The sequence below is a fragment of the Aedes albopictus genome, chromosome 3, assembly GCF_035046485.1.
Source record: "Aedes albopictus strain Foshan chromosome 3, AalbF5, whole genome shotgun sequence".
NCBI classification, from domain to species: Eukaryota; Metazoa; Arthropoda; class Insecta; order Diptera; family Culicidae; genus Aedes; species Aedes albopictus.
In genome coordinates this window covers 11,531,191-11,558,556 of record NC_085138.1, presented here as the reverse complement: position 1 = coordinate 11,558,556, position 27,366 = coordinate 11,531,191, and the positions used below count along the sequence as shown (strand labels likewise).

Below are 27,366 nucleotides of genomic sequence, written 5' to 3'. Positions count from 1 at the left end.
ATCGTAAAGCTGGAAATATTGTGACCGTGATTAGTATTGTTAACGCGATCGGCAAGATCATCGAGTTAACTCTGCATATCAGAGCGGCTAGCTCATCATCAGTTAGTTCAAGGATATTTAGATGCTCTGTAAGACCATGGTAATGAGATTCTCTTACGTAAAAAGGCGAACAATTCTGCATTGTTGTATTGTATTGTTGTTCTGTATTGAAGTGCTAATACTCTATCATGAAGGAAACTGTGTCTTCCCGGTTAGATCACCTATACCTACCAAATGTTGTTAATCACAAACAAATTTACAGAGCTTCATTCAGGGATTAGACAGTTTCTTCTTAATTGGGTCAAGTTTTTTCATCGTTTCGCTTATTTTAAACATTTGAAAACTGGTAATCGTAGATAATCATGATTACTCGAGACCTTGCACACGTCGACGGGCTTGAAAGTAACGTGAAGACTTATCACTTCAGTCTAAGCTTCTGCCGAATTTCTTTTCGTAGTTTCTCCTGAACGTGTTTTCAAACCGGTACAACCATCGATCCTGTTCGTAGATGTCGTAAACCTGCGCACATAAATCACCCATTAGATTCGATTCCATCCGAAAGCAGAAATCCACTTACCTCATCAACCTCAATCGTGGGTACGAACGACAGCGGCGTTGCCACCCGATTGGTATCGTCTTCGTAGCCTTTGTATAGCTTGGCTCCTTCCTGACCTTGGGAACACTCTACGACAGCTGCCTTGATCGTTTGATTTCGCTTGATGCACTGTTTTGTAATAGGTCAAGATTTTCAGATGACTGCTCTGTTATTAGAATAACATATTTACCTGATCGAACGACGTTCGCATGCCCTTCATCAGACAGGCCACCACGGGGAATGCCTTCTCGAAGGGTAACTTGGCCAGAATACAACCGTGCTGAATATTGAGAGTGCACTCGCGTCTACCATGCTGGCAGTAATAGACTGGATCCGCTGGGTTGGAGTCATCAATCTGTAGAGAACCAGCGAAATTGCAACTTTATACATTCTATGACTACAATCCCGCAGGAGCAAGCAGGAGACTCACGTATGCCTTCCCGAAGGGAACCAACTTGAGATCCATCTGGTCCCGGAGTTTCTCCCAAGCCGGAGCAAGCTGATTGGTGATAAATGAGATACTGTCGTAGCAAAGTGCTTCGTAATAAATTGTCACTCGTAATTTATCATCATCGGGACCGTTGTGGTCCGCGGCCGTTCCGTTGCCATTCGGGACCGATTCCTTGTTCCAGCCGGAATCAATTTCTTGTCCGGCCGATAATGAGAAAATAATGGCCACCGACAAAATTCCAATCATCATCGCCGTCTTCGGTGTCATTATCGTCGATTTCGTCACCGGCTTTGGACGACGGCTCATTATTTTTACACGCACTATGCTCCTCGATGGGACAAATGGCGAGTAGACAACGGTCTCAAACCGTGGAGTCCAAATTGAATTAAGCGAAGCGTGAAAAATGGTCCCCAGGAAGTGCCTAGAGTGCGCTTTTTCCGATCCTACCGATGAAATGAGAGACTGGCTAGCTGGGAAGACGACTCTGCTTGGGTGGGTTGCTGCGAAAAACAATCAATTTCAATATCCAATAGCCCACCACCGCGAAATGTGGTCGTGAATCATAATATGTAATAATAATAGTTGGTCGAGGGAGGCTAGGAAAGTGGACGAGAAAAAGTTGGATATGTGTGCAGTAGACTTGTTCAAAATTATTGTTTGGTAACAGTTATTAAAAAAAAGTATCGGTTGGCTTGGTTGTCTAATGGCTACCGCTTCTGATTTATATGCAGATGGCCCTGGGTCCTTGTCCCTTTCCATATACTTTGTATCTGTCCCTTCCCTTCCTAAAGGTGAAACAGGAGGCATATCCTCACTTTTTGGTTTTTGATTTTTTTTATTAAATAACGATGCTATATTTTCAATATCGGTTGTCGTACACATTTAGAGTATGGATCAAGGTATCTTCTGATTTTTTTCGTGGTGGAAAATGTTTTTCGTTTTTTGCAAAAAGCATTTTAGAACAAAATTTCACAAAAAAATGGTTTCTGCAAAAATGTAAAACATTTTCCACCTCAAAAAAAAAAATCAGAAGATACCTTGATCCATACTCTACATTTGTACGAAAACCTATTTTGAAAATATTACTTCGTTATTTAATGAAAAATCAAAAACCAAAAAACTGAGGAAATGCTTCCAGTTTCGCCTTAAAGCTGCCTATCACAAAACGCCGATGTATAAATTATGCAACCAAGCGAACTGTGTCGCATCATCTTCACAGTAATTTAAACATAATATACCACATATACCACATAATAGAACGACGTTGGTTGAACTTGCTGCATCTTGCTTTTACCCATTTGTTGACAAATGGGTAAAAGCAAGTTCAACCGCTGATGAACAGCACATCCACGCACCAATGAGTGAACACTGTACAAAAAAATAAAACATTTCCCTAAACTACTCTGACATCCGCATGGCCTTGTGCAGGCATGAAGTGAGCAAGCGACAGCAACCATCCCTTCCTCTTCTTCCCCACATGGATCTGCAACCTGGCGTTGCAGGTGCCATTCTCGCCTAAAAATTAGAAGATCACCAAAGCTCACACACTGAAGATGCCTGTTAGTCAAAAGCAGCCATCTCATTGTTTTTTTTATTATCTTATTCCAATTGGCGGCTGCACTTACACTTTGTACAGCGCCTAAATGTATTCTGTTCCAATTCCACTAATTCTAATTCTAACTGGTACTGGTCAATTTTCTACCCTGTCCATGGTCGAATGATGAGCACGATGTTGCTGTGTGGCTCTTATTCCATTTCCAGTCCCTTTCGAGGTTCATTATGAGTTGCCGTTAGCCGATATCCAAGTTTCCGGGTCCGTTAGAGCATAGGCTCAGAAGGGTCAGCTGCTCTCAAGAAGAAGAGCAACTGACCAAAAACTGCAAGTGTCGGGGCTGGGATCGAACCCATGACCATCCACTTATGAAGTGAACGTGTAGCCACTACGCTACGGGCCCCGGCCATCTCATTGGTTCCTTTGTGTGATTGAAGCTGATCGTGTTACTGTTATGTCTGTCAAAGGATGCAAATTTTCAGTGAAATGAAAAGGAACAGTATTTAATTCGATTTTCTTTTTACTTACAGGTATTTCACAAACAAGCTCAGGTTCATCACCATTCCCTGCACCTTTGGATTCAATCAGGATTGATGAGCTGTCAAACAAAACACATGGTCATCATCGAGGGTGGAACATTTTTCAACACAGTTTTAAAACAGTTTAATTGCTACTCTTGATACGGTTACCAAAACCTCTTCAAGAGTGGTTCATTTAGCCGGGAGATGCTCTTAAATAAGGGATCAAGTGCATTGGCGTAGCTAGAGTGGTGCCTGGGGGGTAAACCACCTTCTTAATGACAAACATAGATCTGTAATGGACATTTATTTGGAATAATATGTGTTTAAATTAATAGTTATTTAGACTATTCCCAACTTGTCACACTTTACAAGATCATTGTTCAAAATGGTATATATGGTTTATTCTCTTAGTTTTGTTTGGAAATATGATATAACCAGAATTATGCTTTGTACAACTATTTTTTTAATTTATTTATTTATTTGCCGTCTTTAGTTAGAAAACTACACAGACCGATACTTAATCCTATTTTTAAACTCTATTCTACTAACATTAAAATCAAATTCGTCATTAACAGAAATAAATAATTCACAAGACCTGTCGCCGAGAAAAGAAATCGAAATAAAAGTTTTCAAAGGAATTCTTTGATGGGTATCCCAAAGAGCCTCTGAATTTTCTTACAGCATTACTGCAAAATATTGTCAAAATATTGTGGAATTAAAGTTATGTTAAGGAATGATTTCCCTCAAAATTTCTACCAGTCGAACACAATGGAAGCCCATCCCTAGATTTTTTCCTAGAAAATGTCTACATGACTAACTGGAGTTTTTCAGTAATTAATAATCCAATTTGTCTACAAACTTAATTTTAAATGCCGAATCTTGGTTTAACAATGCCGAAATTTGTACAGCCGAGTTGTCAGTAAAATGTTTTCATGAGCTAACTAAGTGTGTAAGCTTATTAGCAACCTCGAAATAGCCTGGATCTCTATTCCTCTAATGATATACCTTTAGTTGTATCGTTGTATTGTATTATTGTATTGAGTACATCCTTGCTGGTATTTTTGTAAGAACAGTTTTATATGCTCCCTATAACTCATCTCAGAACATAACCTTTAAAATTGTAAAAGCCTAGCTGGAGGAATCCCTCGAGGGGTCCTTGTAAGAATTTCTGAAGAAAATCCTTGGAGAAATTCTTGAAGAATTATTTTAGGAGTACTTTCGGAGAATGATGAAATTCTAGACGAATAGCTGTAATGAATTTAAAAAATCTGGAGGAAATCAAAAAGCATTTTCTAGAGGAATTTCGAGAGCGAACCCAGAGATAATTCCCAAAGAGTCTGAAGAGAGGTGAATTCCTGAAAAATTCCAGCAGAAATGTCTGATAGCACTTCTAGCGTTTAAGTACTTATATGTTTAAACTAACTCACAGTGACTAAAAGAATAACGGGATATAATTCAAAGAAATTCCTTTGCCTTTTCTTTCTTCATTTGTAGGAGTCCTTGGAAGAAATTTAGAAAGAATTCCTTTATAAATTTCTGTAAAAATTCCCTTAAAATCTTTTGTGGAATTTCTGAATGAATCTCTAGCAGAATTGTTAATGCAATACAAGAAAACAAAACTTACAAATATCTCTTCCAAATTTTGAAAGAACTAGTGAAAGAATTTTTGCTGTAATATCTAAAGCAGTGGTGCTCAGGCTGATGCATACCGCGGGCCAAATTTACAATTCGGGATTGACCGGCGGGCCGCATAGAATATCGATGAACAAAAACAACAAAAAGATCCATTTTACAACACATTTATTGAAAATCTAAACCGTTCAGAACTTGTGTAAAGGTCAAACTTGCTTCATGTACTTGTACCGACTTTTCGAACCCTCTAAGCAGAATACCCTCTTCGAATGAGTGTAATCGGTTTCGTACCTTTTAATTCTGCCCTATGTTGCTTATCCTTTGACAGATACGCGTATTTCGACTACCACTTGTAATATTCCTCAGTGTCAGTTATCCACTGCTTCATGTAGTCTTTTTCACTGCTTCATATAGTCTTTTTTCGTTAAGTGACAAAAATTAACGAATAATTGTGGTTCTACAATATATTTAGCAGAACTTTTTTTTTTGTATTTTGAGGAAAACAAAACACAATTTAGATTCATAGGCTTGCTTTAGAAAAATGTTTGAGTTTCAAATTGAAATTTAAACAAACAATTTAGTAGTCGCCCCTAGATTGCCTTGAAGCCACTTCAGAAATTTCTCATGCAACTTTTAAATGAATTTCTTCTGAATCGTTCCAAAAATGCTGGATCTTCTTTTGAACTTAATTCTGGAGTTGGTCCAGAAGATTTTCAAGCAATTTCTTAAACAGCTTATCTTGAAATTGCTTATTCAGAAAATTTTCTTCAGTTTCTTCTAGTATTTCTAGAATTTCCTTGGAACACCTCCAAGAACTTTTCTTGGGTTTACCTTTGGAATTGCTCTGAAGTTACTTCACGAATTTTTCATTAATCTTTTCCAAGTATTTCTTCTAGAATAGCTTCCGTATTTTTACTGAAGCTTCTCTAGAAATTTTCCTAGAATTTTTTCGAAGATTTTAGTGAAGTATTTTCATAAGTCTCTTCTGGAGTTTTAACTAAAGATTTTTATTGAAGTCTTTTAAAAATATCTTGAAGTTTTCTATGAACTTAAACATAAACCAGAATGTTTCATAAATATTTGCCGCAGTGCCTCCAGGAATGCTCCTATGCTGCAATCGAAATTTATCCTAAAGATGTTCCGGTTTTTTTCTGCATGAAATTCTTTACAATTATTTCTGACAGTTTCTTAAAAATTATCTTTTAAAGTTTCTTCAAGATTAATGTTCAGATTTTCCTCAGGCGTTGCTGCAATTGATCCTGGAATCTTGTTTGTAGTTTTCAAAATATATTCTGAATTTCTCCAGGAATTTCTGTCAAAGTTGTTTGAGATATTTCAGCTACAGTGGCACCGTGGCACCAGAACTATTTTTTCGTGACTGGTTTTGTGGCTTAGCTATACGACGCTGGAATATTTCGGAGTCGTGAGTTCGAATCTTACCGGAACGAATTGTTCTTTTTTTATTTTTTTTTGTCATGGGTTGTCATGGGTTGGATAGGTAGAAAGCAGTTCGATATAGTACAAATAAAATAGAATACATTTGGGCGCTGTACAAAAAGTGTATGTACAGCTTCCAATTGGGTTTTTAAATTAAGAAAAATGTATCGATTTTTTTATTTTATACGAAAGAGCACCTTTTTCTGAGCCACTATGATTTTTTGCAGATTTTTAGAACATTATTTTGGTACCTAAAATCAATTTCAAAGAGATTTTTCAAAATCACCTTTTGACAGCTGGGTAACTGTTTGACAGCTCCACCCAGTACAAAATGCGACGAGGGGTGATTCGACAAATCGCTCCCATACAAACTTCAAATTGATTTTCAAACAGGTTCCCGGGCACCAAACCTCATGAAAATTCGGATTTCGGCTCAGTTTGGCATGCAGATTCAGAATATGGAATTATCTCAACAACGCTAAAAAAGCCAATTGGAATCGCTTACGCAGTGCACTAGTGGACAATAGAGCTGTAAATTAGGTTAAGTGATTGAAGAATAAAAAAAAAATCCAACCGTGTGACAGAGCGCGAGGGCTCAACCAGTTGTCTCAAAATTGTGTGTAGTAAATTCAACCGCAAAAGGGGATTGATGCTATAAAATTAAAATTTCCGCATACAACGTTGATTCATCCTACTGTATAATTACGTCTCAGGAATCTAAAATGGTGTGATTTGACAAGATCGCTTTAATTTTTATTAGGATTTTGTTCTTTTACGAATATTTATTGCTTGCATTGATTTTGTTCAACTTCGTAATTTCAGCGATGCATCCAATTCTGATTCTGCAACACTGCTGGTTAACTTATGTGTGGTCAGAGACTATTTTCTTGCTGCCCGTTTATCTGGTAATCCAACATTGTTGATGATTTGATGTTTCATATGCATGGGTTTGGTTCACTTTTTTTAACTGGCCACTTCCGGCGGGACACCTGGAACCGGTTGCGGAACACAACCGGTTCAGATACGGCATGAAACTATTTTCCTGCTTACCGTTCATCTGGTTATCGAAAAAGCCGCTCTTTGATGCGTCGCATGCATGGGTTTGGTTCAATTTTTTAATTGACTACTTCCGGCAGGCAAGCATGGGAAAACTCATTCACTCACCCGAATGCCGGCGATGCAAACTAGCAAAAAGAACGCCAACAACCCAATACTGAGTGAGAGCACGGCGAACTAAGAACGAACGCAGCACGAACGGCTCGCCACCGACGCCAACGAAGCGAATCAGGAGAGAAACAAATAGAGAGCGAAATGAATCAGCTTGCATCGGTGTATACGAAAAGAACGTTTGCTCTCTCAACTACCGAGTGGCATTCAGCTGATTGAATCAAAACGCACTCACTGATTCAATTCCCAGTACTGAATGCTTCCACTGAACGCTAAATGAACGTTCCAAAACGAATGCTCTCGCACCCGACTCAGAACGCAAACATTCGTTCAATATTGGTTCGTTCGGCTTCGGCACTCAGATTCGGTAGCGATTCATTCGGCCGCCGTTGCTTGCGTCGCCCGGTGCTCGGCGATTGGAAAGAATGGGCAATGAAAGTAGAAAGATTTTGCTTGGCTGGGGGAGAAGCACACTCGCATCAGATTGTGCGTGGATGTGAGTGAGGGATACGCAATAAATTAATGATTTTTTCCCATCCTTGCCGGCAGGACACCCGGAACCGGTTCTGGAACACTACCGGTTCAAACATGGTCTGACACTACTTGCCTGCTTACCATTCAACTGATTATTGAAAAAGTCGCTCTTTGATATGTCACATGCATGGGTTATGTTCACTTTTATATTTGGCCACTTCCGGCAGGACACCCGGAACCGGTTCGGAAACACTACCGGTTCAGATATAGTCTGAGACTATTTTCCCACTTCTCGTTCATCAGATAATCGAAAATGCCGTGGTTTGATGGGTCGCATGCATGGGTTTGTTGCATTTTCATATCTGGCCCCTCCTTGGGGTACCGATCCGGAACACCTAAATGGCCATAACTCCGAAACGGCTGGACCGATCCGAACCATTTTCAACAGGAAACATTGGAACCAGATTCCGCGTCGAATGAACCGTCGGTCGTTAAAACCGGTTGATGTTTACTATCTTAAAGTTAGGTGACCTTTTTTTGTACACATACACACACACACACACACACACACACACACACACGCACACACACACACGCACACACACACACATACACACACACACACACGCACACACACACATACACACACAGACATCATCTCAACTCGTCGAGCTGAGTCAATTGGTATATTACACTGGACCCCTCCGCCACGCCGGCGCCGCCGCCGATGTTCTATTCACGCCGCCGTCGCCGATTATTTTTCGTCGCGCTGCCGCTTACGCCGCCGAACTCAAATTTTCTACGCCGATCTCAAAGACGCGTTGATAAACTATATTATTCTTAATTTATTTCATTACAATATTTCTACAGTTCTAAAAATTTGAAGGTGAAAACTCTTTGAATTAAATCAAGTTCATAAAGATACCGGGGGTTCCTAAAGATAATCGATGGCTGAAGAAAGACTCTAGGAATTCCGAAGATTGAAAAAAATGCTAGTGATTCTAAAGAAAATGTTTTTGTTGTGTTCATCTCCAGAGGAGATGAAATTTTTCCAGCAACTCTTTTGAAGATTCTTCCAGCAGTTTCACCAAGAATTCCGCTAGGAGTTCCTCCGGGAACTCTAGAAGGTCCTTCGGGAATTCCGAGGGATTCCTCCGAGAGATCCTCTTGGAGTTTCTCAGGGCATTGCTACAGAAGTTTCACTGGGGCTTTTTGTAGTCCTTCCTCTAGAAATTCCTCTAAGAGTTACTCCGGGTATTATTGTATTATTTTATGAGATCCTCCGGGAATTCCTCTAGAATTTCTTCCTGGGAACTCCTTTAGGAGTTCGTCCGGTAATTCCTCTAGGAGCCCCTCCAGGATTCCTCCATGAATTCTTCAACGAGATCATCTGGGAATTCTTTAACTAATTTCTACGGGAATTCCTTCAAGATTTCATAGAAATTGCACTGGAAATATCAGTGGATATTATCGGATATTCCGATAATTACTCTAGGAGTTTCTTCGGTAATTAAAAAAAAAAAAAAGTTCATCCGGGAATTCTTCTGGGAGTTCTTCGGCAATTTCTGTAGCAGTTCCTCTTGGAATTCTTCCAGGAGTTTCTTTAAGAGTTCTTCCGGAAATTCTTCCAAAAGTTTCTCCAACATTCCTCTAGAAGATCCTGTAAGACTTTCTCTAGGATTTCCTCCAACAAAGAATTCCTCTGCGAATTCCTCAATGAGTTCTTTCGGGGATTCCTTATCGATTACACTTAGGGGGGGAACTACACTAAGAGTTTCACTGTGACTTTCTCCCGGGAGTTCCTCTGGAAGTCCTTCCGGGAATTCGAATATCTTCGAGAGCACCTTCACGAGTTTCACCGGGAATAGTTATCCAGGCATATTCACTACGAGTTGCCCTATAAGTTTTTTTTCTAGAACTTGCACTAGGTATGCCAGGAGTTTCCTCCGAGAATTCCTTTAAGAATTCCCCCAGAAGTTTTTTCCGGAAATACCTCTAAAGTGCCGGGAATACATCCAGGAGTTTTCCAGAACGTTCCTCCAGGAGTTCTTCCAGGAATTTCTCTAGAAATAGTTCACCCGGGAATTCCTCTACAAGTTCTTCCGGGAATTTCTTCATTAATTTCTTGGGAATTCTTTAGGAGTACCTCCGGGAGTTCCTCTATGAGTTCCTCAGGGAATTTATTTACGCATTTCTTCGGGAATTGCTCTAGAAATTCTTCCGGGAATTCCTTCAAGAGTTCATCCGGGAACTTGTCTAGGAATACCCCTGGTAATTTCTCTACGAGTTCCTCCTTGAAATCTTTTCCGAATTTGTTCGGCAATTTCTCTAGGAGTTCCTCCGGAAATTTCTCCGAAAGTTCCTCCGATAATTACTTTACTAGTTGCTCTAAAAGTATTTCTGGGAGTTGCACAAAGAATGCCCGGAGTTTCCTGCGAAAATTCATCTAAGATTTCCTCCGTGAATTCCACTGAGAGTTCCTCCGGCAATTTCTTTAAGAGCTTTTCTAAGATTTGTTTCCGGAATTCTTCCGGGAGTTTCCTCAAACGTTCCGCTAAGAGTTCATCAGTGAATTCTTTCAGATGTTCTTTTAAAAATTCGTTTAGGAGTTCATCCGGAAATTCCTCTACGAGTTCCTCCGGGAATTATTGTAAGAGTTTATTTTGAAATTTCTCTAGAAGTTTCGCCGGGAAGTTCTCTAAAATTTCTTCTGGGAATTCTTTTAGGATGTAATTCTGGATAATTTTTCGAGCAGCTGATGATTCACCATAAACGAAACTTCAATAAATTTTCAAAAAAAAAACATGTGAAAATAAAAAAATAACTAAACCATGACTATAAACTTTAAACTATAAACAGGTCATTGCATCATCAACATGATGAGTTACTAAAAAATAAACCACTGATGTTGGTTAACGGATTTAACAAAAAAATAAATATTATGACCACGCCGTTTCACGCCGCCGCCGACAATTCATTCGGCGTCACGCCGATCACGCCGCCGCCACCGGCCAAAAAAGTGCGAAACGCCGCCGCCAACAGATTTCAAATCGGCGCACTTTCGGTACACCTTGGTGTACGAAAAAGGCAAAAATAAAACAAAAAATTAAAAAAAAAATAAACAATTTGACAATTCTAGGTTTGGTTGATTTGACTAAACCAATAATGTTGAGCGTGTGTAGTGTTGTTGCATTTCCTATGGGAGAAGTACATTAATACAACACGGCTTGACAGTGCATCATTTGGTTGCAGAAACATAAGTTGGTTCGATAAATCTAAGGGCGAAGTCAGTACATACACTATAACATATGTTAGTCAAGTGGTTTGAGTAATGTGTATGGAGCCTTAAAAAAGACAATAAAAAAAAAGACAATTACACCGTCTTCGACCTTGCGGCCACTACAGACTGAACATTACAACATTAGACAACGGACAACACATATAACACCCAGTGGCCCAGTGGAGAATTTTCCGTTTGACGAAAAGTTTTCCCCGACTGGAGCGGGAATCGAACCCACACTCCGAAGGCTTACGAGACACCTAAGCGACTGACGCCGCTAACCGCTCGGCCACGAAGCCCACATTACTAATTTATACATATTAGCTTCCATATCATTTGAAAAAAATTGAAAAAGAGCTACAATTACATTAAAAGAATAAAATTGAATATTGGCCCTCGAATTCTGTTTCCATCAAGTCCACGTCTATTTCGGGCACAACCTGATTCAATTCCCGGCCATCCTTCTACGTGACATTATGCAAAGGTAATTCGGAATATCTGAAACAATTGACTATTTTCCATCTGATGTGACGGATATTAGCGCATATGACGAAGTAAAGGTTTACTCTACGTGAAAAGAATGTGATTTTTACACCGTGTTTGAGACACTACTGATGTGAAGCAAAAATTATGTGATATCACAAGAAATTTTTTGCTGTATATAATAAATAATGAATTTCCGATAGATGACCAATTATGTTAGTAGTTTTACACTTCATGAAACTTTCAAGTTGTGGAATGTACGTGTACTTTTTAGTACTCAATACATTTTGTACTGCATTTGGACAGTCCTTATTACCTATGTTTCTGACTCACAAATTCTCAGCCGATGCAACTGCCGTTGGCAAAAATCCTGAACAAGTCTATTTCACACGGATAAACCCAACCAACAGCCTTCTTCAGTTCACTCGAAATCCCCGCAGCAGCCGTACCCGGAAGCGCAACCTCTCGCAGCCAGTGTGTAAATTGATTTATGCACTCCGATAATCAAAATACGATCAACGTGGGTCGAATTCCAGCCAGACACCACCCGAAGCCAAGCCAATCCACACAAACTCACTTCCTCGCGAAGAAGAACTCGCGCGCGCACCCGCACTGATTCTGGGTCCACGGTCGAACTGAAACTGGCGCCACATAGCTCTCGCAGCTCAATCGAACGTTACTAATCTGTTGCCTTTCCCCCGGTTTCACAACTTCAGTCCGATGATGGTCCAACGAATAACCTCGCAGTTGCAGATAGACTATCCCATGTTGGCTTTTCTCATCTTTGTCCGGAAGCTTTCTTGTGAAGATTGTTGGCTGAAATGTGAATCTGGGACAGGTTATTCAGTAGAAGAGTGATTTACTTTTACCGTGTTCAAATTCTTGTTTTTGTTAAATACTAGGTGGATAATCCCAAGTTTTATTTGCGGGGTAGGTCGAGGCATACGAAGTCAACGGTTAGACTTTCTACAGCATTGAGATGATCGTAGAACCGTTACCTTGCTCTACGCGATTGAAGTTAATCTCGTCTCAGACAAAACACATTGATAAACCGGGTTCAATCGTGACTGCACAAATATAGAATTTAAACAGCAAGAACAGGTCTTCTTCATTTTGGTGCGTCACGTTAGAACGAGATTACGTCCATACGAGACGAACTTTTATTTGGCTTAATCAGACGGCAGTCAGAACGACGACGTTGTCCATGGGCACACAGCTCGAATGGTTCTATAGGTGAATAAATTAACGAGTCCGATTTGATGCGGTTCGTTCAATACACACGACAGTCACACGGATGACAATCAAGTGAGAAAAGATGGCCAGCCGTTCGTAGGCAAGTCTCGAATGCGATCCGACAAAAAATCAACTTTTGTTTTGTGCAGCTCTATGTTTTTTCTTTTTTGATTGCTCCCGACTAGAAACTCAAAAATCTGGAGTTTTGACCCTCGCCCTTATGGAGGAGGGGAGGAGCATTGATTTGAAATTTTAGAAAATCGAAAATGTTCGAGGATTTATGATCGCCATGCTGGCATATAGCATTTATTACGGCGTGTGTCAAGGATAGGAACCATGTACCAGGCATGGTCATAATTTTTAATTTCGGTTAACTTTACCCTAATGTAAACATTCCTTATGGGATTTACCAAACAGGTTCACTATGGCGAAATAGGGTGCAAGGATACCGACATTTTTAGAAAATGATTTCTTTTTATCATAATTTGAGCAAATTGAAAAGTTTGAATGAGTGCAATCATTTTTTGTTCACAACAGTTTTCTTGTGGATTTGCATCGTTAAAGGTTGAAAATCAAGTATGATGAATTTGAAGTACTATAGCCATAATTGGAACACTGAACCTAGAAAGACGAGCAAATTCCTTTCAATTCCAGTACTGTTCTTATCTTCGGATAGATATATCTATAGGCATAGGCCTATAGGCATATTTCGTCTGCGACTAACAGACTTCGTCAGTGTCGAGTGCTCGACTGCACACGACTTCAGAGCGTTGCCGCAAAAATTGTTCCACATGCTGCACTGGGATATCTTTCAGAAATTTCTTGAAGGTTTTTTTTTTCCAGAAATCCTCATTAAGAAGTGATTATAAAAATTCTTCCAGTAATTCTTTTAGTAATTTTTCAGAGCATTGTTCCGGGAATTCTTACAGGGTTTTTTTTCTAGAATGACTTTCAAAAGTTTCTCTAGGAAACGTTCCTAGGTATTCTTACGAAATCCCTTCCGAAAGTTTCTCCAGAAATTCTTCCTGATGTACCTCCGGCAGTTCAAATAGTCCTCCAAATAGGACTTCCCTAGGAAATCTTTTAGCAGTTCTTCGAGGAGCTTTCTCAGGAGTTCGCCAAAAAATCTTCCAGCAATATCACCAGGAGTTGATGTAAGAGTTTCTCCAGAATTTTTTGTAAGAGTTTCTTGAACTATTTTTATAGTGATTTTAGAAATTCTTCCAGGAGTTTCTAAGGACTGCTCCAAGAATTCCTCCTAGAAAACTTTTAGGGATTCTTTCATGCAATCATCTAGAAAGTCTTCGAAGAATTTCTCAAGCATATTTTCAAAATATTTCCTCCAGGACTTTTTTCAGAAACTCTTCAAAACGAATCGATTTTATCAGATTTTTTGTTCCAAAATTTCAGCAAGGTTAAATCGCAGCAATTCTGCGCATATTTTCTGGAGAAATAACACCAAAGATTTCATAAGGAATTCTTCCAATAACTTATCCATGGTCTCATTCATGCATTTCTACAGGGGTTTCTTTAAGAGTTTTCCAAAATATGATGCTTCCGTAGGAATTTCTCCGCAGATTCTTTCAGGAATTTATCCAACCAATTTTTTTTTTCAAGATTCCCTCATTATTTTTCCAAGGATTCCACCAACGATTTATCTAAGTATTCCTCCAATAGTTTTTTATCCAAGGACTGTCCCACAAATTTCTCAAGGATATCCTCTACAATAACTCCAATTCCTGCAAGAGTTATGCTGGAATTACCTCAAATATGCCTTTACAAATTTTTCGATAAGTTCCTCCAGGAATTCTTCCAAGGGTTTTTTCGAGAATGCTTCAATCATCTTCAAAAATTTGTCCATGCATCGGAGTGTATAATTAGCAAACGTTAAAATACAAACTAAAAAAATGTCCATGAATCCTCACAAGTTTTCCTTCATACATGCTTCCACAGACTTCTACAGGAAATCTTCTAAGGATTTCCAGGAAACTCTAGCCAATTTTTTTCATGAGTTTTTCGAAGAAATCATTCGGGAATCCTTCCAGGATTCCTTTAACTAGAAAATCTTCAAAGACTTCTTCAGAAATGCTTCTAGGAAACCTTCAAACACTTCTTCACGATTTTTTCCAATGAATTCTCCGGAACTTCTTAAGAAAAAATATTTTTCCAATGAATCCTTCAGAAAGACTTCAAAAAAATCTTCAAAGAATTTCCACAAGTATTGTTGCTGAGATTCATCCAGAAATTCTTTACCACTTCCTCCAGGAATTCAAATTCTTTCAAAATGGAAGAGAAACTTCATCGGGAACTATTTCAATTATTACTCAAAAATATACTCCGGGATTTCTTGATCTGGGAATGCTAGCAGTATTCCTTCTAAAATTGTTCCAAAAATTTTATCATGAATTACTTCAAGAGCTGTAATAAGGATAACTCCAGTAATTTATCCAAGGATTCCTCCACAAACTGCTCCAATTGCTTCCTTATATGCCTTTTTCAAGTGTTTCTTCAAGAGTTCTCCCACAGATTACTTCAAGAATTTCTCCGAGGAATCTTCCCGAAGTTTCTTCTTGGATTTCACACGGATTCGTCCTGTAATCCCTCCACTAATTCTTGTAATTGATATCTTGAAGGATTCTTATAGAAATACTTAAGATCATTCCTCCATAAGTTCATCCAAGAACACTTCTGGTAATTTTTACAAAAAAAACTCTAGTTAGTTCTGCAGAAAACCCAACAAGATTTTGTGGAGAAATCCTTAAGAGAAGTAAAAAAAAGTCCTAGGAAATTTTTTTTTAAATGAACCCTCGTAAGACTTATGGGATTTTTTTTAATCATTCCTGAAGAAATGCTTGGGAGAATTTCCGGAGTAATTCTTGCAAGAATTCCTAAACACATCTTCAAAAAGTTGGCTAGAAGAATATGTGGAAGAATTTCTGAGAAAAACCTAGAAAGAAATTTTGAAGAATTCTTTGGGAGAATACATGTAGAGACCTGTAGAAAAATATGAGAAGTAAGAAAAACTATTCAAGAAACTCCTTTTTTAGAGTATACCTTGGAAAATACCTAGTATAATTTTTGTAATATTTTTTGCAGGAACTTGTAAAATAGTTTTCAAGGAAAACCCTGGAAAATTACATAAGGAGAAATTTCTGGAGGAATCGTTTTATTAATTTGTATGATTTTTTTGACAATTACTAGGTGAGGCCTTAAATGATTTCCAGAAGGAGTTTTTTCTTGAAATTCTTCGAAGAATTTACAAACTAATTTTTAAATGAATTTCTGAACAAATCCTTGGAAGAACTACCAAATATTGGATCAACACAATTTCTTGAGAAACCCCTACTAGAGCTTCTGTATACACTCTTAGAAGAATTTTTGGAAGATTTGAAAGAGATTTTTGGAGAAAGAATCTGGAAATTTTCGGATGAGTCCCTGAAAGCATTTTTGGACAAAGTCTTTGAAGAATTATCGAACATTCATTAGAGAGAATCGCAAAATAAAGAAAAAACTTTTGGAGGAATATTTCTGATAGTTCATGGACAAATCCTTAGAAGCATTCCTTGAGAAATCTTTGGAAGAAGTATAGGAAAAATCCTGAGAAAGAATAAAAAATGTGCCTTTAAATTTGTCTAAGGAATCATATGTCACCTCGGCGATGAAACCGAGCATAACAAACGTTTTCGCGGCATGTTCAGAAGGTTAAAGAATTACAGAAGGAATCCCTAGAAGAATTTGTGGAGAAATTCTAGGAAGAATTTCTGGAGAAGTCATTTGAAGGACTCCTAAGAGGATCTTAGAAGAATGTATAGAGCAAATTTCAAAACAATTGCAAAAATGTAAATTACGTGAAAATTTTGTAGTTTTTGGAATCAAAACTATCAGTTGTCAGATCAACTATATCGATTTTCTGTGGAATGTATGCATAAAGTGTGGGTCACCCTAACCCGGACATACTGTTGTACAATTATATCTCATGTCTTACAAGATCCCTTTCAATGCTTCAAATAACTAATCATAGTTATAAAATAAATTAGACGTCATTATTCTTAAAGACTAATCCAGCCCTGTCGTCCTCCTTAGTCACGGTTAGTCGACGACTAAGGAGCTTTATTTTTAAGCCAAATAAGATATTTTTCAAACTAACCATGTAAAATGGATAGTGTGATTATTATCACCACCCACGTGGTGCACATTTTCTAAAAAAATCACTTCACTTCACTTCACGACCACCCCCTCAGGAAGCAAAATTTAATAAAACATTATTTTTGACCATTTTGGGTGTTCAGTGTTAACGCCCTGACCATGCCAGATTGAGTGTAAATGGGTTTTGGCAAAAGTCGGTACCCACGACCACCCCCTCAGGAAGCAAAATTTAATAAAACGTTATTTTTGACCATTTTGGGTGTTCAGTGTTAACGCCCTGACCATGCCAGATTGAGTGTAAATGGGTTTTGGCAAAAGTCGGTACCCACGACCACCCCCTCAGGAAGCAAAATTTAATAAAACATTATTTTTGACCATTTTGGGTGTTCAGTGTTAACGCCCTGACCATGCCAGATTGAGTGTAAATGGGTTTTGGCAAAAGTCGGTACCCACGACCACCCCCTCAGGAAGCAAAATTTAATAAAACGTTATTTTTGACCATTTTGGGTGTTCAGTGTTAACGCCCTGACCATGCCAGATTGAGTGTAAATGGGTTTTGGCAAAAGTCGGTACCCACGACCACCCCCTCAGGAAGCAAAATTTAATAAAACATTATTTTTGACCATTTTGGGTGTTCAGTGTTAACGCCCTGACCATGCCAGATTGAGTGTAAATGGGTTTTGGCAAAAGTCGGTACCCACGACCACCCCCTCAGGAAGCAAAATTTAATAAAACGTTATTTTTGACCATTTTGGGTGTTCAGTGTTAACGCCCTGACCATGCCAGATTGAGTGTAAATGGGTTTTGGCAAAAGTCGGTACCCACGACCACCCCCTCAGGAAGCAAAATTTAATAAAACGTTATTTTTGACCATTTTGGGTGTTCAGTGTTAACGCCCTGACCATGCCAGATTGAGTGTAAATGGGTTTTGGCAAAAGTCGGTACCCACGACCACCCCCTCAGGAAGCAAAATTTAATAAAACATTATTTTTGACCATTTTGGGTGTTCAGTGTTAACGCCCTGACCATGCCAGATTGAGTGTAAATGGGTTTTGGCAAAAGTCGGTACCCACGACCACCCCCTCAGGAAGCAAAATTTAATAAAACGTTATTTTTGACCATTTTGGGTGTTCAGTGTTAACGCCCTGACCATGCCAGATTGAGTGTAAATGGGTTTTGGCAAAAGTCGGTACCCACGACCACCCCCTCAGGAAGCAAAATTTAATAAAACATTATTTTTGACCATTTTGGGTGTTCAGTGTTAACGCCCTGACCATGCCAGATTGAGTGTAAATGGGTTTTGGCAAAAGTCGGTACCCACGACCACCCCCTCAGGAAGCAAAATTTAATAAAACGTTATTTTTGACCATTTTGGGTGTTCAGTGTTAACGCCCTGACCATGCCAGATTGAGTGTAAATGGGTTTTGGCAAAAGTCGGTACCCACGATCACCCCCTCAGGAAGCAAAATTTAATAAAACGTTATTTTTGACCATTTTGGGTGTTCAGTGTTAACGCCCTGACCATGCCAGATTGAGTGTAAATGGGTTTTGGCAAAAGTCGGTACCCACGACCACCCCCTCAGGAAGCAAAATTTAATAAAACGTTATTTTTGACCATTTTGGGTGTTCAGTGTTAACGCCCTGACCATGCCAGATTGAGTGTAAATGGGTTTTGGCAAAAGTCGGTACCCACGACCACCCCCTCAGGAAGCAAAATTTAATAAAACATTATTTTTGACCATTTTGGGTGTTCAGTGTTAACGCCCTGACCATGCCAGATTGAGTGTAAATGGGTTTTGGCAAAAGTCGGTACCCACGACCACCCCCTCAGGAAGCAAAATTTAATAAAACGTTATTTTTGACCATTTTGGGTGTTCAGTGTTAACGCCCTGACCATGCCAGATTGAGTGTAAATGGGTTTTGGCAAAAGTCGGTACCCACGATCACCCCCTCAGGAAGCAAAATTTAATAAAACGTTATTTTTGACCATTTTGGGTGTTCAGTGTTAACGCCCTGACCATGCCAGATTGAGTGTAAATGGGTTTTGGCAAAAGTCGGTACCCACGACCACCCCCTCAGGAAGCAAAATTTAATAAAACGTTATTTTTGACCATTTTGGGTGTTCAGTGTTAACGCCCTGACCATGCCAGATTGAGTGTAAATGGGTTTTGGCAAAAGTCGGTACCCACGATCACACCCTCAGGAAGCAAAATTTAATAAAACGTTATTTGAGAGCATTTTGGGCAATTCAAATTGACAAAAAAATTTGATCAGCCCTGTCGTCCTCCTTAGTCACGGTTAGTCGACGACTAAGGAGCTTTATTTTTAAGCCAAATAAGATATTTTTCAAACTAACCATGTAAAATGGATAGTGTGATTATTATCACCACCCACGTGGTGCACATTTTCTAAAAAAATCACTTCACTTCACTTCACGACCACCCCCTCAGGAAGCAAAATTTAATAAAACGTTATTTTTGACCATTTTGGGTGTTCAGTGTTAACGCCCTGACCATGCCAGATTGAGTGTAAATGGGTTTTGGCAAAAGTCGGTACCCACGACCACCCCCTCAGGAAGCAAAATTTAATAAAACATTATTTTTGACCATTTTGGGTGTTCAGTGTTAACGCCCTGACCATGCCAGATTGAGTGTAAATGGGTTTTGGCAAAAGTCGGTACCCACGACCACCCCCTCAGGAAGCAAAATTTAATAAAACGTTATTTTTGACCATTTTGGGTGTTCAGTGTTAACGCCCTGACCATGCCAGATTGAGTGTAAATGGGTTTTGGCAAAAGTCGGTACCCACGACCACCCCCTCAGGAAGCAAAATTTAATAAAACGTTATTTTTGACCATTTTGGGTGTTCAGTGTTAACGCCCTGACCATGCCAGATTGAGTGTAAATGGGTTTTGGCAAAAGTCGGTACCCACGATCACCCCCTCAGGAAGCAAAATTTAATAAAACGTTATTTGAGAGCATTTTGGGCAATTCAAATTGACAAAAAAATTTGATCAGCCCTGTCGTCCTCCTTAGTCACGGTTAGTCGACGACTAAGGAGCTTTATTTTTAAGCCAAATAAGATATTTTTCAAACTAACCATGTAAAATGGATAGTGTGATTATTATCACCACCCACGTGGTGCACATTTTCTAAAAAAATCACTTCACTTCACTGAACTGAACTGAAACATAAGTAAATTATATATAGTAAAATCACACCCTGCGTACTCCCCATGCATGCTCATGTTACGTTTGCGATACTGTCGCTTGATTGGATATATTCCTCTTTATCTTATAACATGTATACGGTTGATTGCTTCTTGTGCATACATTTTGGCGTTTTAAATTCACCGAGAAAATTTTCTACTCAGTGACTGAATTGGTCTTTCTCTGAAATCGCCAATGAGTAGAATTTTTTCTCAGTGTTTGTTTCTTCGTGGCCGTAATTTCTAATCAGAAAAAAATGTGCACATTTGCATTGTTCCAGTTTATTCATGTCCGTGACAAATAAAAAAAACATTTGGATACTTCAGCACACACTTATTCTGGGGTAATACGCACCAGTTAAGGAAGATGCGTCCAAATGCATATAAAAGGGCGTTAATTTATTGTTTTATTGCATGCATTTATGGCAAAAACTTGCATTCCAAGCGATCTTAAACAAAACTTCAGCCTTAATATAGCTCAGCATTTGAAAATAACATTACGGCTTCGTATGTTTTATCGAAAATGCATGTTTTCTGAGGTTTTAAGACGAATAATAGCTCAATTTCGTTTGCCATTACTTACAAAGCGCTCATAGATATTATTACAGCTTGTTTTCTATAGGTGCGTTTTGCCACATCACATGGAGTGCATATTGCCCCAACCAAGAGTAATAAATAAAATTGTTTAAAATATATAATTCACTTACATTACTGTTTAAGTTTTTCTTTTTACGCTTAGTATTACCCTCAAATGACTAAATAAATACAACAGATTAAGGTATTTGGTCGGTTTTCACCATCAAATCGTTCGACAAACGATCGGGAAAATAACATCAGAAACCTGCTTTATTCATTTTTCTCACTAATTACGTGACACAGATATGTAATATTTTCCAGGTGCTCTTTTATAAGGACGTTCTATTAGACTGACAAGGTTTCAAAGCTCTAAAATCGATAATTCCTGAAAAATCTAGGGGGTGCGTTTTGCCTCGACAGTGCATATTACCCCAGATGCCCCCAAGCACAGTGCAACATATTTCTTGATAATTTGTTCAAGAAATGTTTCACAAATTGACAATAATTGGGCAGTGTATACAAAATGTCGTCAAAGTTCGTAATATTTTTTCGGGTGAATAGTACGCCAATTTAGTTTTCTTAGGTCCATCTAATTTAAATTTGGGCTATTTTGGATAAAGCTGTGTCCGCATGTGCCTACAACAACTTTGGCATTCGATTTGAATGGGTCGAAGCTGCATAGAAATAACAGCACCTTTTCAGCGGCAGAATTATTTAAGAAATACTTAACTACCAATTACACAAGTTTACAAAATAAAACGAAAGTTGTGAACTTCTGTCAACGACCAAAATTTTTGAAGCACAATTTAGTGCTGATTTCGAAACCGACCTTCAAAAAATTTAAAGTAGAACTGTTATTGAGTTCTAGCTCAATATCGAGTTTTGTAACTTTTCAAAATATGTAATTTACTAGAATTCAAATATATTGCGTTTTGTTCAACCAATTTTAAATCTTTTTCCATAAATGAAAAGCTGAATACAATACCATTCGATCATCTGAATGCAGGTTTTGCGTCAGATTGATGAAATTCAAGATATTGGCGCGTTTTAGGGACGATCTTCTTAAATTTTAGTAAAATTCCCAAAAATTTTTGAAGAAAAGTATTTTTTTTTCAATAAGAAAAAAACAACTTAAAAATTCTTTCTCGACGTTTATTTGATTATCATATGTAGGCGAGTTACAGTAAAAATTTTAGCTCAATCGGAGCATTGATTACAGAGAATGAGATGTTTGAAGTGATTGACTTTGCTTAAAAATAGAACAAAAATCGATTTCAAATCATCAACCTTGTATGGAAAGTCGAAAAAATTTCCGCTCTACTGTAATTTTTTTCTTTCGCGTTTTCGAACTCAGGGCATGATTCTACACCAAAAATGATCATCAGCTTACCGAGTTCAAAAATGCTGTAAACTAGTGTTACCGAAGTTAATGGCTTACAATTTCCGAAAATCCTAAGTAATTTCTGCCGTGTGCAGCATAGTTGTCCCATGTTCTATGATAAAAGTGTCGTTAATAAATAGTAATAATAGTAAATGTTCTATGGTAATCCTATACTGCACACGGCAACAAATCATCTGCAAAGTCGATTTCAACTTAATTTTGTTTCCAACATGTTCCTAATTAATTTGCCGATTAATATTTTAAATCTAATTAATTTGGAAATCCCAAAGGATCTTTCAGCTTATTTCTGACGGAATTCTCAAATAATTTACCAAAGAAATCTCAAATAAAATGCCAACGTCGTATTCAACTGAATTTCTAACAAGTTTCCGGAAAAAATCCATAATTTGTTGTCAAGGGAAATCATGCATGAAATTCCATGGGTTCTTCTACGATTTGAATATTGTCGCATAATCTGAATCTTCACCTAGAAATTATTTGAAATAAAAAAATAACAATCATTTTTGATACCCGGGAAATATTTTTGAAATGCATTCAAAGTTTGAATGGGATTTTCTTTTGTTAAGACGAGCTGTCATTCTATCGGTGAACTTTCATTCTATGAAAATTGAAACTGTTTCATTCATTTAACTACCAAAACAATATGCGAATGATATGCGTTATGTTCATGGAAATAAATATTTTGTTCTTTCGATTAAGCTGTAGGCAATAGCAATATTTTTTTATCTTTAATTATCAATTCAATTATCGAAGAATTTGTAAATTATTTTACACAAGTTCACGAACGAACTCTCAAATGAACCTACAAATAATTTGCCGGAGGTAATTTAAATTGAATTCCCAATGAAATTGCCAAAGAAATTTTGAAAAGATTTGATCTCAAAAAGTAAACTAAAACGAATGCACAAATAAATTGCTGGGGTAAATTTCTAATGAATTTAAAAAAATAAAAAACGAACCATAACTCTTACAAGTTTTTATAGAAATTCCATATTTATTTGCCGAAGCATATCGCTAACAAATTTCCAAATAGATTGCAATAGAAAATCTCAAAGGTAGTTTACTTTTAAATTGTCGCAGAAATTATCGAAAGAATTTTCGTTTAAATATCCTTACAAACCGAACGCAATGAAATTGGCAACAGAAACATTTTAGGAATTTCCGTGAAAAATTCTAAAAGCATATCCGAATAAATCAGATGAGCGAATTTTTACCGAATTTCCAACGAAATTAGGATAAAATATCAAAGAAACTGTCAAAGTAAAATTTTCAACGAAATTTCCAAATCTTTCAAATCCAAATTTCCGAAAGAAATCTTAAAGGAATTCTCTAATAAATTGGCAAAGTATATTCGCATGGATTGTCGAAGCCAACCACAACTGAATTTCCAAGGAAATCGACATCGGAACAAATCACCAAGTTTCCGAAGATATTTTATTCTTATTCGCCGAAGGAAAATACCTTTTAAATAATTTGTCGGATTGTATTTGAATTGAATTTCCAACCAGTTTACCGTAGAAATTTCATACGGAAATGACGAAAAAAAAACCGAAGATAATAACAGGTTATTGTTGTCAATAACATTACAAATAATAGTAATCCTACATTATAGAGATCTGCGGAGGCGGCCATTGTAAGCCAATCGTGCAGAAAGAACTGTCAAAGTGTGAGCCAAATGAACAGGCTGATCGTTCGTAAGAAGGCGTCGATTGAACGGTATTGCAATCCGAGTTAAATAAATTAAAATTATTTATTTTTAATATCGAGAAATTGACGGTATATGTAAGATTAGTAAAAAGATAGAATTTAATTAATTCTGCTTTCAAAAGCTCAAGCTTATGACGAAACTTTTGTTGCTGCACTTCTCGAAAAAACTTTCATTGCTGTTTCTTGCTTCAGTTCTGCCGATATGTTTAGCTTAACACTTTACAATAAATTTCAGATATCATCGATTGCTCCGCTATTTTTTTTTTCAAAATTTTGAAAAAAAATCTATTATAATTAGAAAATGTAAACAAAACAACTTGAACCACTACGAAGTCACGCACAAAGTTTGAACATCTAGCTTTGCAGCAAGGGTTGGCAGCTGATGTGAACAAAATGAACAGCGTTGCCGAATCGACATATGTAACTTCCGCTTATCCCTATGTAGAGGATTTCTAACAAATAACAAATAACACAAAAAACTTTCAAATCATTTGCAGGAGTCAATTTGAATTGAATTTGAACCAAACATTTTAAGGAATCACCAGTTCTGTACTGTATTGTTGTGGAGGATCCGCAAATCGTCCTCCACTTGATCGGCACACTTTGCTCGCTGCGTACTACGAAAACCATTTTGATTGGGTTGCTATTCGACATCCTGATGACGTGACCCGCCTACCGTAGCCTCCCGATGTGTGAAAGTCGATGATATATCATTCACATACAAAAAAATCCGAATTATTTTCTAACAAAATCGCCGAAACAACCTCCAAAATCAATACAGATGAAATTCACATAAATGTGTTTCTGAAAGAATTAAAATCCACAATGTCCACGCCTAATCCACAATGTGAGAACTCATTAATAAACACCGATCATAATTACATAAATCAAACATACCCAAATCTCCTGATCCAGCTCCAATCATGTTCAGTTCCTGGGGAAATCGTTGTTGTTGCTCTGCAGATTGGGCGACAAGAGATATCTTCGAATTTTCTTTGCTGCTTCTAACTTCATTAACTTGGGTTAACTGAACTATGTACTAATCAACTTTTTAAAACTTAATGTTTGAACGGTTTGATTTGATGAGTTTAACTTTTAAATTTATGCAGCATATGACACTTTTTCACGATATCAGAACCAACGCTCGCAATTTTGATTTGGTAAAATCGTTATCACGCACCAATCAACTAAACACCGGGTTTTTCGCAGCAGCGCCACCGGGCCGGACAGGAACAACAGCACCACACATCAACCAAGAGGCAAATAGGCTCGGTGCCTCCAGTGGGACAAGGTGGACCCCAATCTCTGGCCGAATCGGTTGACCAAAGGGCATTCATTTAACGGTATTCTCCAAAATAAGGGCCGCTACGGGGGGTGAAAGGATTCAAATATCCGACCGAACACGACGAGTAACGGTACTCTTCCATTTCAAAACTTTCTTCAAATTCCATTGAGGTGACGAACACGAAACGTAACCGAAAGTGCGATGAATCGGACAAATACTGTCCGGAGTATGCAAAATGAATGGAAACACTGGACAAGGGGGGAAACACTCACAAGAGTTGAGAAACGCGGACGCAACGGCGGATTGACCACTCCAGTTCAATGATGAAAACAAAAACTACTCGCTTCCGGATGTGCGCGGCGAAAACAGACATTTCATGCTCGAAGGTGTAAAAGCTCTCGACGACTGAACTGACAAGGGATGACCGAAAAACTGCTTCTGCAAGTGACCAGAGCTGAACACATACATATAAACTGTACGCAAAGCCGACTGCTTTCTGTACAGCATGTGTGTGCGTGTATTCATCAATCCGTACACGGTCGGGTCGGGTTAGGTTTTACTGCAAGCCTTAATAGTCGAGCAGATGGTGGAGCATGAGCGCTTGAGCGCATCAGAGTGAGAGCGTTCCGCTCATATTCTAAACGTGCACAGCGCATAAATCCACCGCCCACCGCTATGAGTTATAATAACGCTATTAAATTCTAGTTTTGGGTGTATAAATTAGACAAAAAAAATAGATGATGTTAACAAAAACAAAAAAATACATTAGTTCAATCAAGCTAGTAGAGTGATACGCTAAACAGCGTAAACCGCTGCGCAAATTTTTAGATTATCTTGTAAACCGTGTGTCAGACGTGCGTCGGACATTGTGCGCTGGATAGAGGGTCAGATCCGCTTGAAGTGACAACTGACAAGTTTGAATATACTTTATGGCAAACAAATCTAGATTGAGTTTACATAAAAGGCGAAAGTAACATGATCGATTTCTCTTCATCGACCCTCTCTTCTTCTAACTAAAGTGACAAGATGCAAGTATGGTTGCATTTTTGGTCATTAAACGCTAGGTTGCGATGCAATTTTGCATCCAAACGAAAAAAAAGTTGATTGAAACATACATCTTGTCATTTTAATTTGAAAAAAGAGAGAGTCGATGATGTGAAATCGCTCGTGTTACTTTCACCCTTATTTAAACTCATTTATCTATATAAATAAAAATGGAACGGTGTTCCCTTTCTTGAAAAGGATCGGGAACGGGCCAACTGATTCGCAAAAAGAAATATGAAGAGTGCTGAAAAAATCGAGTTTTGCAACGAGTTACATTGCATTACATTAAAATAATTCAATGATTTTTTTTATACAACTCATTTGGGTTGCATAATGTTCCTAATGCAACTTAAATGAGTTGCATTATGAATATTATGCAACTTTTTTTCATTATGTAACTCATTTCAGTTGCATATTAAACAAGGGCGGAGTGCGGAGAGTTAAATAAAAATGAAATTATGATACTGAATTGTATAAAAATAATAAGAACATCGACCGGGAAAGCAATTAAGGTGTCATAATGCATCACTGAGCTTTCGTAGGAATCATCGATTTTTTGCTTTTCAATGATTACACTAGTTTACAAAATAAAACGAAAGTCGTGAACTTCTGTCAACGACCAAAATTTTTGGAGCACAATTTAGGGCTGATTTCGAAACCGACCTTCAAAAATTTTTAAGTAGAACAGTTTTTGAGTTTTAGCTCAATATCGAGTTTTAAAACTTTTTAAAATATGTTATTTACTAAAATTCAAATATATTGCGTTTTGTTCAACCAATTTTAAATCTTTTTCCATAAATGGTCGGCGTTCAGTCAGAGTGGACTACGCGGTTTTTCTGGCAGTTGAAGATAAGCTGAGGAATTTGTTAAACCTGAACTTTTCGACGTTATTTTAATGCAGATGTATCATTACATACAAGTACAATAGTATTTCTGAAACTAATGCCAGAGATTTGAAATTTCAAGTGCTTGCAGGACATTTTCCCGAAATCATTGAAAAACAGATGGTCCGGTCTGACTTAACGCCGACCAAATCAAAGTTGAATACAATACCATTCGATCATCTGAATACAGGTGTTGCGTCAGATTGATGAAATTATATATATTGACGTGTTTTAGGGACGATATCCTTAAA

General features: G+C 37.9%; 1 protein-coding gene across 5 annotated transcripts; it reads right to left on the bottom strand.

Moving 5' to 3' along the window:
* Window positions 1-386: 386 nt before the first annotated feature.
* LOC109425210 (GILT-like protein 3) lies at window positions 387-12,341 on the bottom strand. 5 transcript variants are annotated; one of them, XM_062857047.1, is made up of 5 exons: window positions 12,209-12,341; window positions 1,065-1,585; window positions 825-989; window positions 617-763; window positions 387-558 (listed from the first exon to the last, which is right to left on the bottom strand). In XM_062857047.1, exons 1-5 carry the CDS (start codon window positions 12,282-12,284, stop codon window positions 463-465), a joined length of 1,005 nt encoding a protein of 334 aa, XP_062713031.1. In that variant the 5' UTR covers window positions 12,285-12,341; the 3' UTR covers window positions 387-462. The 5 variants fall into 5 exon arrangements, with proteins under 5 accessions (XP_062713031.1, XP_062713032.1, XP_062713033.1 ...); XM_062857048.1 differs by having other exon boundaries at window positions 1,065-1,528; window positions 12,209-12,299; XM_062857049.1 differs by having other exon boundaries at window positions 12,081-12,219.
* Between the last annotated feature and the right edge of the window lie 15,025 nt (window positions 12,342-27,366).

Coding starts and splice junctions, on each gene's coding strand:
- LOC109425210 (XM_062857047.1), bottom strand. CDS start 12,284: ATGTGGCGCCAGTTTCAGTTCGACCGTGGACCCAGAATCAGTGCGGGT. Junction 1,586..12,208: donor GAGTTCTTCTTCGCGAGGAA/GTGAGTTTGTGT, acceptor TGTTTTTCGCAG/CAACCCACCCAAGCAGAGTC. Junction 559..616: donor CCACGATTGAGGTTGATGAG/GTAAGTGGATTT, acceptor TTATGTGCGCAG/GTTTACGACATCTACGAACA.